This window comes from Narcine bancroftii, chromosome 3 (genome assembly GCF_036971445.1).
Source record: "Narcine bancroftii isolate sNarBan1 chromosome 3, sNarBan1.hap1, whole genome shotgun sequence".
In the NCBI taxonomy this organism is placed as follows: domain Eukaryota; kingdom Metazoa; phylum Chordata; class Chondrichthyes; order Torpediniformes; family Narcinidae; genus Narcine; species Narcine bancroftii.
In genome coordinates, this window is record NC_091471.1 from 186087407 (window position 1) to 186101542 (window position 14136).

Sequence of the window (14136 nt, forward strand, 5' to 3'; positions counted from 1 at the left end):
ACATCCTGGGTGCCCTCAATCCAACAACTCTGGGGGGTATTAGTGGTGCTGCTAAACAAGGTTCTGGGGGTTAGTGGCGGCATTGAATGGGGTTGGGGGTGTTAGTGATGGCAATGAGAGGAGAGTAGTGGTGGCGCTGAGGGGGGCTAGTGGCGATGCTGAGGGTTAGTAACGGCACTGAGAGGGAATGGTGGGGGAGCTGAGATGGCAATAGTGACGAAGCTGAGAGGGGGTTAGTGGCGGCACTGGGAGGGGGTAGTAGTGGCTCTGTGTGGAAGGTTAGTTGCGGTGCTGAGAAGGGGTTAGCGGTGGCGATGAGCGGGGGGTAGTGACGCCAGTACTACATGGTGGCCACCGATACCAGCTTTTGTGAGAACTTGTTGCCGTTTATTTTGCTCACTACTGCCACCCTGGATCTGGTCAGAAAATTGGTTTCTACATTAACTTTGCAGCAGACCGAACAATAACAAGACTGAAGGTTTGGAAAGCCCCCTTTCCCTCACCGCCCCTTGGATCTTTCCACTGCTGGGGTGGGGGGGGGGCGCTGAAGAGCCTACTTAGATAATGACTAGTGTAGAGAATTTGAAGGTATAATTAGAGGAGGAATTGAACATGAAGTATTACTTTATGCAGATTACTATTGCTTTTTATTTCAAATCCTGAAGTTTCTATACCAAAAATAATAATTTTGTTTGATCAATTTAGTTAGTTTTCAGGTTATAAATTAAATTTACAGAAGAGTGAACTTTTACCCTCAAAAGGTGCTTTTGCGGGTTTTATTCCAATTTTCTGTTTAAAATAGTGAAAGATCAATTCCAATATTTAGGAATTACAATTACAGAAAGTTACAAAAATTTAGTGAAAGAGAATTTTCTGGTATTGTAGTCACGAGCTACTCAAAAGAAGACACGCACGAAGTGTAGTTAGGTTAAGCTCTGAGTTTTATTAGGGTACAGGCCCGACTTTTATACTTGTACTAACTGTTCCCACCATGGCCCCCCTTGGCTGACATCACAATATGCATAACAAGAGTGTGTCTCCAGCATGGGGGTACTTTCCTACATAACAATGCCCTTCTTCCCCACGCACCGTCCCTGTCTGTTGTCTGTGCATCAAGGCCAGCACCATTTTGGGGTCTCTGGCCATTAAGATGCCCTTGCCATTCACCCACCAGTTTGCTTGTGGGGGCCAGTGACCTTTGACTTTTGGTTGCATTCACCGTCCAGAACGCTGGCTCAATCGCCGCCACAGCGGGCCGCCTCAGTATTACTCAATAAGATTATACTACTATTATCTGGTTGGTCTTCCCTATCTATTACAATGATGGGTCATATTAATTCGATTAAAATGAACATTTTACCTAAATTCCTGTATCTCTTTCAAGCGTTACCAATTTTTATTCCCAAGTATTTTTTCAGTTCACTAGATTTGCTTATTTCTATCTACATATGGCAGGAGGAGAAACCACGTATAAACAAAAATAATCTTCAAAAGACTATAAGGAATGGAAAATTATCATTTCCAGATTTTAGATTATACTATTGGGCGATTAACATATGTAATTTAATTTTATTATTACATTTGGATAAGTCAGTGAATTGCCCCTTCTGGGTAGAAATGGAACTGCAGTTCTCCAAAAAAAATTTCTATAGTGTTTTTTACACAGCAATGTTGGAAAAATCTGTGAAAAATTTAACATAAATTAAGATAATTACTCACCTTGTGGTTGTTTACACTGCACTCAAGTTCATGGGCGCGTTAGTGCCAGTAATTTTATGTAGAGCAACGTGGCCTGAGTCATCAACTGAAGTGAGTTTTGTGGTGCGATTTAGTCTGCAGGCTTCCCCCGAAAAGTAGTAGGGGTCCTGCAGGATAAATCATAGTGCAGAATTTGACTAAAAATTCCTGCACTTTCCTTTTTAGACTGCCCACATAACAGCAAATTTAATTGATTGTCCCATACACAATCCTTTATCCAGAACCCTTGGGGGACAGTGTGTTTCGAATTTCAGATTTTTCTGGATTTCGGAAAGCCAGATTTAAGCCCACCCAAATTGTGCTGCCGTATCCACCCCCACTCCCTTCCAGTCACCCTGCCGTCTCCCCCCCACCTCCCCTCGCCTGCCCAACTTGCGTTGCCGGTCTCTCAGCCTCCCAACTCACGCTGCCGGTCTCTGGACCTCCCAACTTGCACTGCTGGTCTCCCCCCACTTCGCCCGCCCAACTCGTGCTGCCGGTCTCTCGGCCGCCCGACTCACACTGCAGTCTCCCCCCTCGCCCACCTGACTCGCGCTGCTGGTCTCCCCCCCCCGACCGCCTCTCTCCCCACTTGCCAGATTTTGGAGCTTTCTGGATTTTAGATATCTGGATAAAGGATCGTGTACCTGTACATGCCTGTTGTCTAAAAACCCTATATGTTGGCCATTTTAGAATTTTTAAAATCATTTTCCTTCTCTACATTGACACATAATCCGTAATGAGAAATAGGTAAGAATATGGGCTCAATTTAAGAAATCCTTTGGGCTTAATGGTTTTTCCTTGGCGAGTTCTACTCTAAGCTTTCTGATTTCCAGTGAATTTCAAATACTAATATTCTTGACCTATTTTTTAACAGGGTTTTATTTTCATGGTGGATTGATATCATGTATTGATAATAATTTATTGGATTTAAAATTAGCCTCAATGGCTGGGATCAAGGGAATAAGATTTGAATATAACATTTTCAGATGAAGATTTGTACTCTACTCTCAGATTGATTAATGATTCCTCATTTTGTGCAAGGCATTGCTTATCACAATTTAAGGTAGTACACGAAGTTATGTCCAAACTTAAATTATCTCATTTTTATGCAGATATTGATCCACTGTGAGAAATGTAAAATATTTGAAACTTCTCTGATCCATGTGTTTTGGGAGTGCCCAAATTTAGAGAGATCCTGGAAGACATTTTCCAAACTTTATCAACGATTCTTAAGATTAATTTAGAACCTTGCCTGTAAATTGCTCAGTTTGGTTTTTCTCATGACCCAGATAAACTATGTCTGCATCACAGGAAAAAGTTTTAGCTTTTACACGAGCAATCTTACTGAAATAGAAAGTGGTTGTCATGCACAGTGGTTCTATGACATAATGTCCTATTTAAGTTTGGAGAAAATTAGATAAGATATTAAAGATAGAACATTTCAATTTATAAATTTGTGGGGCCCATTCTTAGAATTTTATTATAATTGGAAGAATTAAGAATTATCGTGAGCTCTGAAGATTCACTGTCTGACGTCTGGGGGTGTGATAGTACATCTATCACCAATGTACATAGTGTATATAGTTACTGTATCTAGACTGTGCTTACAGCGATTGGCTGAGAGCTAAGCCACACCTATTGTCTGGGCCTTAAAGGGTTGTGTCCCTAGCCAGGTCGGACTGGTCGGCCACCTGTGAAGAGCTCTGGTCTTTTGCTAATAAAAGCCTTGGTTTGGATCAACAAGTCTTTGGTTCTTTCCACGAGCTCCACAGGGGGTCACCCTTGGATCCACATTTTCGATTTTATTTAGAGGGAGGGGGTAGATTAAGTGTAATTTTTAGTTCTTTTACCCCCACTTTTTTTAAAATCTGGCTTAACTCAGCAAATAGGTTTAACATGGTTTTCCAGATCAAATCAAATGGTTGTTTCTTGTGTTTATTAAGGAATTCTCGACTTAGATGTATCTATTTTTTTCTTGTTTTGTGGGCTGACATGTATAGAAATGATTTGTTACGTGGGTGGTCACAGAAGGACCTTGGCATCCTGATGGAGGTCCCGCGGATGACGGTGGGTTGCAGAGCCGGGCCCGGCCACGATGTGGCAGTGGTGTATGGTTCTCCGAGCGCACTCCCTCCCTCCCTCCTTCCACCCTGAGCAAAGTCCCCGTCAGTGGCTCTTCCGGTGGGAGGGAGCGGGCACTGAGGACACGTTGCCGGTGTTTCGGTATCTGGTGAGCACCGTCTCGGTCCCTTGCGACATGCGGGTGGCGGGCCGGCCCGGGTGGGGGAGGCGTTGACTCCGACCGGTGACTGGCGGAGAAACAAGTCGGCGCTATTAGTTCCTGCAACCACCCGGGGACGGCGGCCCTTCGGCCCTCCATGTCCGTGCCGACCCAGCTGCTCTTTACCAAACTCTTGCTTTCTGTTTGTCGTTCCTGATGTTTGAAGTCAGGACATTAGCAGCATTTGAAACGACCTGTTAACCTTGAACTTCCAGAAGCGCGCACAATAGAAACGGCATTGGGCTCTTCGAGCCTGTTCGACCGCTCAAATCCCATTCCGCTGCCTCCATGCCCCATTCCTATTCTCTTCCATCGTGTCAGATTTGGAGCAGAGATGGAAGCCACTCGGCCCTACATCATGCAGACCAAGTTTACCCAAGGCAGTCCCATTTGCCTGCATTTGGCACATTTCCCTGTAAACTGTCCTGATTATAACTATCTAAATGACTTTTAAACATTCCGCTGGCAGCTAGTTCAATATACCCACTGCCAATGTGTGGAAAAAAATGGGCCTGGGGATATTTTAACTCTGCGACCTCTAGTTTTAGATTCCCTATGCCTGGGAAAATGACATCTCGCGGTTTATTCACCCCATTCAAGTCTCTGTTCAGCCTCAATAAAATCATAGACTCTGCAACCTCTCTAATTCAACCCCCGCCACAGTCCCAGCAATATTTTTGTGAATATTTTCTGCACTCTTTCCAGCTTGATGACATCTTTCGTTTAGCTGCTGTTCCTTTTGCTTTTTATGTTTCAAAATGATCTCTTCTTGAAATATGTTGCATGATGGCTCCAGAGCTTTCCCTGATAGGGAATTCCAAGCATCGCCATCCTTCAAGGGAAGGAAATCTCACTCTTGTGCCTTACCCTGACCCTGCAACCTACTCATTTGAGTCCCTTCTGTATGTTGAGCCCTGCAAAATCCTCAAATTACTTATCCAAAAACACGTTAAGGCAAAATTGGGAGAATCAGGAGGGTAACTGGGAATGGTGGTTAAGGTAGTCAAAGGTTGTAGAAAAAAATGGGGCGGGTGCAGGAACAGGCTATGTGCCCCACAGATGCCCAAGTTAAACTAAAACTTCTGTGTGCATGTGATCCAGATCCCTCTATTCCCATTATATACATCTATTACAGTGTCAGTGTCCTGGATTCAAATCTGGCGCTATCTGTAAGGAGTATGTACATTTTCCCTGTGACAAATTGGTTTCATTTGGGTGCTCCAGTTTCCTCCCATGTTCCAAAGATGTACGGGTCAGTCAGTCTATTGGTCACTTGGGTGGTATGGACTTGTGGGCTGGAAGGACCTTTTACTCTGCTGTATCTCTAAAATATGTATTCCATGTGCCTGGGTGACATGATTAGTGGGTTTTTTTTAAAATCTATTTAATAATTTGAAAAATACAAATATAATAATACAATACAAAAAAACTATAAACTGCAACCCCTCCCCCTTACTAAACTTTAAAAAACCCCAATCTGCTCTCCCCCCCACGAGTCTTAAAAAAACGTATTAAATATTCTCTATTTGGCGTGCCAACTCTACAACATTTACTTAAGTTCTATAGACATATATTTTAAATATAAACCCCACATATCCACAAAAAAGAATAATTATTTCACAAATTATGTTATTTTTTCTAAATATAAACATGATTTTTAATTCATTATGCCATCTCTGCATACTCAATTGTACATCATTTTTCCATGTAACAGCTATACATTTTCTCACTACTGCTAACCCTAATCTTAAAAAAGCTAAATACAATTTAATCATTCGTGACTCTACAACTGGTACATTGATATCACCTAATAAATACATCAATAGATCCAATTGCAAATCTATTTTGAATAAATCTCTCAAAAACCTTACAGCTTCCTCCCAAAAGTATTTAACTTTCTTACATAATCAAACTGAATGTATAAAAGTAACTTTTTGCTCTCCACATCTAAAACACAAATCTGTTAAACTAAATCCATATTTCTTCAATTTTTCAGGAGTTAAATATAATTGATGTAAAAAATTGTAATTAACCATATTGTACCTCACATTAATTAACTTTCTAACACTATCCATACACATTTTTGACCATTCTTCCCATGTCAAAACAATATCTAAATCTTTTTCCCATTTCAGTTTAACCTTATTCATATTCACTTTCTCCATTTTCTCTTGAAACAATCTGTACATATCTGAAATAAACTCTTTTTCAACCTTATTTGCAATTAATAACTCAAATTTAATTTGACTTGGTAAAATTAATTTTTCTTCAAAAAACTGCAAAGCTGATAATAAACAAACAAAGAATTTGACAAAATACCATATCTCTCCTGTAACCTTTTAAAGGAACAAAATCTCCCTGCCTCAAAACAATCCAATTTATTAACTATTCCTTTAGTTTCCCAGTCTTTTAAATAAGGATTATGTAAAGAAAAAGGAATTAATTTATTTTGATATATTGGTGATTTTATAGATATTATCCCTTTAGAATTAAAAGTAAATTTGATTATACCAAATATTCATTATATGTCGTAAAACAGGTAATTTAAAAGTTTGTAACAGTGAAGGGTTCCATTTATAAATAAAATGAGTAATATTACTTTCAAAAATCTGGTCCATCTCTATTTTTGCCCATCTTGGAGGTTGTTCATCATCAAATAATCTATTAATAAACTTCAACTGTACTGCCTCATAATAATTCTGAAAACAAGGTCATTGTAAACCACCTAAATCATAATGCCAAGTTAACTTCTGAATAGAAACTCTTGACAATTTACCTTTCCATAAAAATAACCTAATTACTTTATTTATTTCATAAAGAATTTTTTTGGTATTAAACACGGAATTGATTGAAAAGGGTATTGTATTCGAGGATAAATATTCATCTTTATACAATTTACCCTTCCAATTAAAGTCAATGGTAAATCTTTCCACTTATCTAAATCAATTTTAATCTTAAAGATATATAATTTAAATTATATAAATCCTGATATTCTTTATTTACAACTATTCCTAAATATTTAATTTTACTAGACCATCTAAATTTAATAATTTGCCTACAATCTGAATAATCTTCCTCAGTTCTTGGTAAAATCTCACTCTTTTCCCAATTAACTTTATATCCTGATAACCTACCATATTGATTCAACAAATCTTGTAATGACTTCAATGAATTTTTTGGATTTGTTAAATATATCAAAACATCATCTGCAAACAAACTAATCTTATATTCATTTTCTCTCACTGTAATTCCTTTAATATTAAAATCTTGCCGAACAGCTTGAGCCAAAGGTTCTATTACCAAAGCAAACAAAGCAGGAGAAAGAGCACAACCCTGTCCTGTAGAACGAGATAAATTAAAAGATTTTGAAATCAGACCATTTTTCATTACCCTTGCTGTAGGTCCAGTGTACAAAGCTTTAACCCAATTAGTTTAGTGGTTAGCGTGACACTATTACAGTGCCAGAGACCCAGGTTCTGGAGCTGTTTGTACGTTCTCCCCGTGTCTACGTGATTTTCTTTAGGTGCTCAGATTTCCTCCTATCCTCTAAAACATACAAGGTTGTAGGTTAATTGGGTGTAATTGGGCAGCATGTGTTTAAGTGGCTGGAATGTGCTTCTATCGTGTTGTAAATAAAATAAATAAAGACACCTTTAAACACTAATTAGATCTGCTTCCACCATTACCCCAGTTGCATACCATCTTCTTGTGTAAACAAAAGAATTGGTCTGTGCATCTCTTTTAAACTTTGCTCCTCTTGCCTTAAATGCTTAATCTCTCCTGTGATATTTTTACCCTGGGAGAAAGATTTTGACTGACTACCCTATCAATCCCTGTCATAATTTTATGAACTTCTATCAAGTCTCCCTTCAGCCTCTGATGCTTTAAAGGAAGCAACCCAAGTTTGTCCAACCTCTCCCCAGAGCTCTTAACCTATAATCCAGGTAACATTTTGATAAATCTGTTCTGTACTCTTTTCAAAGCCTCCACATTCTTGCTGTATAGGGACAACCAGAAAGGCACATAATGTTCCCAAGTGCAGCCTAAGTAAAGTTTGAGATTGCTGTAATACTTGTACTCAGGTCCCTGCCTGATGAAGGCAAGCATACCATACACCTTTACCACCCTGTCAACTTACTTGCCCACTTTCAGGGACATGTAAACCTGAACCTGAGGGGTGTAGATAGAGTAAATGCAGACAGGCTTTTTCTACAAAGGTTGGGTGAGATAAGAATGGGATGACATGGGTTATGTGTGAAAGGTCAAATGTTTAAAGGGAACATTAGGGGAACTTCTTCATGCAGAGAGTGGTGGGCATGTTGAACAAGCTGCCAGCTGAAATGGTGATTGAAAGCTCAATTTTAACATTTTAAGAAAAATTTGGACTGGTAAGGATATGGAGGGATATGGTCTGGTCCAGGTGCAGAGCAGTGAGTTGAGACAGAATAATAGTTTGGCATGGACTAGATGGCCGAAGGTCTTGTTTCAGTGCTGATATGGTTCTCACCCCAAATCCCTCTGCACCTAACTTTAACTGAATACATTCCCCCTAACATTTCACTTCCCAAAGTGCAACACCTCACCTTATCCATGATCTGATTGAATGGTGGAATAGGTTCCAGGGGTTAAGTGGCCTATTCCTGGTTCCAAACAATGTCATCTGTGCAGAAAATTTCACTCACAAAACTACACTTCATGACTTAAATGGAAACTCTCCACCATGATGCATCAAGATATTTTGGCAAAGGACTGACATGAGGAGCAGCAAAGAGCTCATGTGGCTGATGACTGGCATTTCAGCACTTCCTGACCAAGTGCTGATGGTCTGGTTCAGATCAGTGAACCACCCAGTCACTCCAGGATTACTGATAAACAGAGTCAGGTAGATATTCTGCCAGTTTATTGAAATAAATGAAAAGACATAAACTTGCCTCACTCCTAAGAAATTTGGTCACCAGACTTCATCCAAGATTTTGATAAAATATAATAATTTTGGAATAAGATCATAAGTCTTAGAAGCAGAATTAGGCTATTTGGCCCTCTGAGTCTGCTTCACCATTCAAATCATGGGTGATGTATTTTTCCTTTTAACCTCATTCTCCTGCCTTCTCCCCATAACCTTTGACGCACTTGCTAATCAAGAACCTATCAATCTTCCCTTTAAATATACCTGAAGACTTGGCCTCCACAACCATTTTTGGCAATGAATTCCACAGATTCACCACTCTGGCTGAAAAAAAAATCACCTCCTCTAAAGGATGTTCTTTTATTCTGTGACTGTGCCCCCTTTTCCTGGATACTCCCACTCTCGAATCCCTCCAAATCCCTTTCATTTCAAGACTATGTGTTCTGGCCAATGAGCAGATGAACACATTCTAAACAGTGTGGAACTGTTCCAGTGACAACTGGACAACAAAAAGTTTTGCTCAGTCTATGTTCTCCATAATGTCTTGCTTTCATTCAGAGAATGGGTCGACTGGATGGAAAAGTGATCGTACTCTCAGCTGCGGCACAAGGCATTGGACGAGCATGTGCAATTGTAAGTCCTTAGTTTTAATATGCACAGTTTTGGAAGTTGTCCTGTTCAACTGGGATTCCAAGTTACTGAGATTCATTTCATTATTTTCGAAGAACAGATGATGTTTCATGAAAGACAAACCAGAAAGATGAGTGAAATTATAAAGCTGCTGCTTTTGAAATTCCTTTGCATACATATTTTAAATTGCTTTTAAATTTGTTTCAAATTTCCTTTATTGTCATATACACAAAATACACAACATTTGTTTTCCTTATGAGCCACACAGAGGCATTACTCGCCCAGCACCACTATCAAAATAAGAAACAGAATCAAGAGAGTGTCCCTTCAGAACATCGAGTATCTTTGGATCCCACCCCTTCCTCCAATGCCACTGGCTCCTGCACTCCTGTAATGTGCATGGCCTCCTGTCCATTCCTGTGATGAACCCAAGCCAAAGGCATCCAAGTCAACCTTCTCTGCCTCTGGTTCCGAACCCAGATGTGATGAGAAAGCTTTCAGTGCCTGAGGCCTTTGGGAGCCCTGCTTGCCCTTAGTAACCTTATGAATCCTGCATCCATTACCTGGTTCCCAGAAGCCAGTCACCAGCCTAGTATAAGCCCTTTGGTTGCTGAGCCGTGCTGGTCTGCTGCAGTAGTTACCTATCTTGTTGGGCCATGTCCAAGGCTTTTCCTTCTATTTTGGGTAGTATTCTCACATTCTCGAGCTCTGCGATGGACTGCTACTCCCTGAGAGCCTGAAACCCTCATGGTCTAGGTTGCTGAGCATGGGCACTAATAGATGCGTCTTTGATTTTAAAAAAAACAACAGACCTAATTTGCAACGAACCACCGAAATCTAAGCTTATGGGCATCATTTGGACAAAGCAGAGGAGCATGGTGTAAATTCTTTTCTCCTCTAAAGTCCAAGCAGGGTTTGCAGTTGGAGAGCTGTACATCAAAGTGCTGGATAAACACAGGTCACTCAGAATCCACAGAACGTAAAAGGCAGACAATGTTTTGTGCCTGAGCGCTTCCTCGGGAGTGCCAGATATCAGATAAGCACCTGAATTAAAAGGTGGGGAGGGAGAAAAGAAGGAACACAGGCTAACAAGTAAGAGTTAATAGGTGGATACAGGTGAGGGGGTAATTGAGAAAGAAGCTGAGAAGTGATGGGGAGAGGACGGTGGGTTAAGAAAGAGCTCTCTGATGGGGGAAGGGGTGGGGATCTTGAGAAAGGAAAAGATGACAGGGAAAGAGAGGAGAGGAGGGGTTTAATGAATATTGGAGAAGTCGATATCGATGCCATCTGGTTGGAGACTGCCAAGACGGAATATTCAGATTTCAGATTTATTGTCAGAGTTCCTACCTTGATAGGTTCTTGATTAGTAAGTGTGTCAAAGAATATGGGGAGAAGGCAGGAGAATGAGGTTAAAATACATCATCCATGATTCTTTTTCCTGCGGGTAAGGCAGAATTGCCATTTAGTGTCGATGCAAAAATAACTGACTCAACATACACATGTATACAAATAAAGAAACACAAACTGACTGTAAAACAGAGAAAAAATATAAAGTGTTCCTCCAATTTGCAGGTGGTCTCAATTTGACAATGAATTAGGCCCTGGCCGGAAATGTCAGTGTAACAATGAGTGTGGAATTGAAGTGGTGGGCCATTGGATGTCCTTGCTTTTGCAGCAGAGTGAAGGAGGGGTGGGGGGGGGGGGTTGCATTGGGGGCAGCGGATTCAGTAAATTACCTGACCTGCTAAGATCCTGCAGCACTTTTGTGTATTCTACACAGCATCTACAGACTTATTGTTTACTTCTGAATAATTGTGTTTTTCTTTTTAATTTTGAGGCATTTTGTAAGGAAGGTGCTAAAGTCATTGCAACAGACATAAATGAGGAGAAATTGAAAGAATTGCAGCAGTATTCAGGTGAACAACCCATTTGTTCTTATTTTCTTGTTAAAATTCCTTATGCAACAAAAGAAATCATTTATTTTCTACAATCCTGGATCACAGTATTCACTAAGATAAATTCAGACTATATAACTGAAGTGAGATGAGAGGAAATTTCTTCACCTTGAGGGTGGTGAACTTTTTTTTTTCTTTTTCAATCTTTTTATTATTATTATTATAATTTATAAACACATACAGTTCAAAGAGATATAAAAAATACATAGTAAGTAATGAATTAATACAGAGATATTAAACAATAATATTACAGAATAAAAATATATCATAAAAAAATTTTTTTTGATCAGTTTAGGGTGTGAACTATCTCTAAAAAAAAGATATAATTAATAACAATATATGAAAAAAGAGAAAAAAAAAACCCCAAAAAAGAAGAAAAAAAATCTGAATTTAAAAAAAACCTACAGATATAGCTAAACCACGCCTATCACTCCGATCTCATCTTACAGCCCAATTATCATACATAATCATAAAAAGAAAACAGAGCCAGATCAACTCACCACAAATGAAAATATTGAATAAATGGTCGCCAGGTTAACTCAAACTTAGAAGGGGATTCATAGACAGAGTTTCTAATTTTCTCTAAATTTAAACATAGTATAGTTTGGGTAAACCATTGGAAAACAGTGGGAGGATTAACCTCTTTCCAATTCAATAATATAGATCTTCTAGCCATTAGTGTAAGAAAAGCAATCATACGATCCGCAGGAAGAGATAAATAAGTCAAATCTATCATAGGTAATCCAAAAATTGCAGTAATGGGATGTGGTTGTAAATCAATATTCAAAACAGTAGATATAATGGAAAAAATTTCCTTCCAATAATTCTGTAAAGAGGGACAGGACCAAAACATATGTGTAAGGGAAGCTATTTCCAATTGACATTTATCACATATAGGATCGATATGAGAATAAAAGCGATGGAGTTTATCTTTAGACATATGAGCTCTATGAACAACTTTAAACTGTATTAGTGAATGTTTTGCACGTAGAGAAGAAGAGTTTACCAGTCGCAGAATTTTATTCCAATTTTCATTAGAAATATGAAGGTTGAGTTCTCTTTCCCAATCATTTTTAAACTTTTCAAAAGTCCCAGAATTTATTTTTGTAATTATATTATATAATTTAGATATCACACCTTTTGGAGGGAATTTTGAATATAGTATATCCTCTAAAACAGTCGTAGTCTCCCGATTGGGAAAAGAGGGTAAAGTCGAAACTAAGAAACTCCTAATCTGCAAATATCGAAAGAAATGAGATCTAGGTAAATCATATTTCATGGATAATTGTTCAAATGACATGAAAGAGTTATCCAAGAATAAATCCGAAAAGCATGTTATACCTTTAACTTTCCAGAGTAAATAAGCTTGATCAATTAGAGAGGGATGAAAAAGGAAATTTAGTACAATAGGAGTTTCCAAGATAAAATGACTTAGGCCAAAAAATCTCCGGAATTGAAACCATATACGTAGTGTATGTTTAGCCATTGGATTATCAATTTGTTTATATAATTTAGTAAGAGTAAAAGGGAGAGCAGCTCCCAAAATAGAGCTAATTGAAAAATTTTGTATCGGTTTAATTTCTAAATTTACCCAATGGGGATTTAGAGATAATTCTGAATAATTCAACCAATACCTTAAGTAACTAATATTAATTGCCCAATAATAAATTCTAAAGTTGGGTAATGCCAACCCTCCCTCCAGTTTAGATATCTGTAAATATTTTTTCCCCAATCTAGGATTCTTGTTTTGCCAGATATACGAGGACAATTTAGAATCGACCTTATCAAAAAAAGATTTAGGAACAAAAATAGGTATAGCTTGGAATATATATAAAAATTTAGGTAAGATCATCATCTTAATAGCATTAATTCGGCCTATCATGGATAGGGATAATGGTGACCAATTGGTAAGTAAACTGCCGATCAGGTCCAATAGAGGGAAAAAATTAGTCCTAAACAAATCTTTATGTTTTTTAGTAATCTTAATCCCTGGTGAACTTTTGGAATTCTGTACAACAGAGTCGGTGAAGGCTCAGTCACTGAGTTCATCAAATAAGAATTGACAAGAGTCCAAGTCCTTGGTGGAGTGAAGGGTCAGTCATGTAAAATCAGCATACTTGGATGATGAGGGAGATACAGAGAAAGAAGGTGTGGGGCAGATATAAACAGCTGGGATCAAGTGTACATCTGGATGAGTTTTGTGAACTGAGGAGCCAGCTAAAAAAGGGAAGTAGGAGTACAGATATTATCTAGCAGATAATGTTAAGGATAATCCCAAGAGATTTTATGCACTGTATTTAAAGGGAAAAGGATAACCAGAGAAAAAATGGGGCCCCTCAGGAATTAATGTAGTCACTTTGTGTGAAACTGCAGGAGGTGGACAAGGTCCTCAACAAGTATGTCTCTGTTTTTACTGTGGAGAAAGAAAAGAGGATTGGGGAATTTGGGACAGTCAGTGGTTGTGTCATGAACATTCAGTTTTATGTTTGAGGTGGTGCTGAAGGTCCTGATGCATATGAAGGTAGACAAATCTTCTGGCCATGATCATGTATATTCAAGGACACTGAGAAGCTAGAGAGAAAATTGCAGGTCTTCTGTCTGAGATTTGTGAGTCTGTGGCTCAT

The 14136-nt window shown here is 38.9% G+C and overlaps 1 protein-coding gene across 5 annotated transcripts in view; it reads left to right on the top strand.

The window, feature by feature from the left end:
* bdh2 (3-hydroxybutyrate dehydrogenase, type 2) overlaps positions 1 to 14136 on the top strand; it is an 85085-nt gene that overhangs the window by 10345 nt on the left and 60604 nt on the right. For 2 of the 5 annotated variants that reach the window (XM_069926083.1, XM_069926085.1), the window contains exons 1-3: positions 3871 to 3970; positions 9486 to 9560; positions 11395 to 11473. In XM_069926083.1, the coding sequence (XP_069782184.1) occupies positions 9489 to 9560; positions 11395 to 11473 (151 nt within the window). In that variant the 5' untranslated portion in view covers positions 3871 to 3970; positions 9486 to 9488. Of the gene's footprint in view, positions 1 to 3870; positions 3971 to 9485; positions 9561 to 11394; positions 11474 to 14136 lie in introns of those variants that run through there. The other 3 variants (XM_069926084.1, XM_069926087.1, XM_069926086.1) reach the window with 3 other exon arrangements.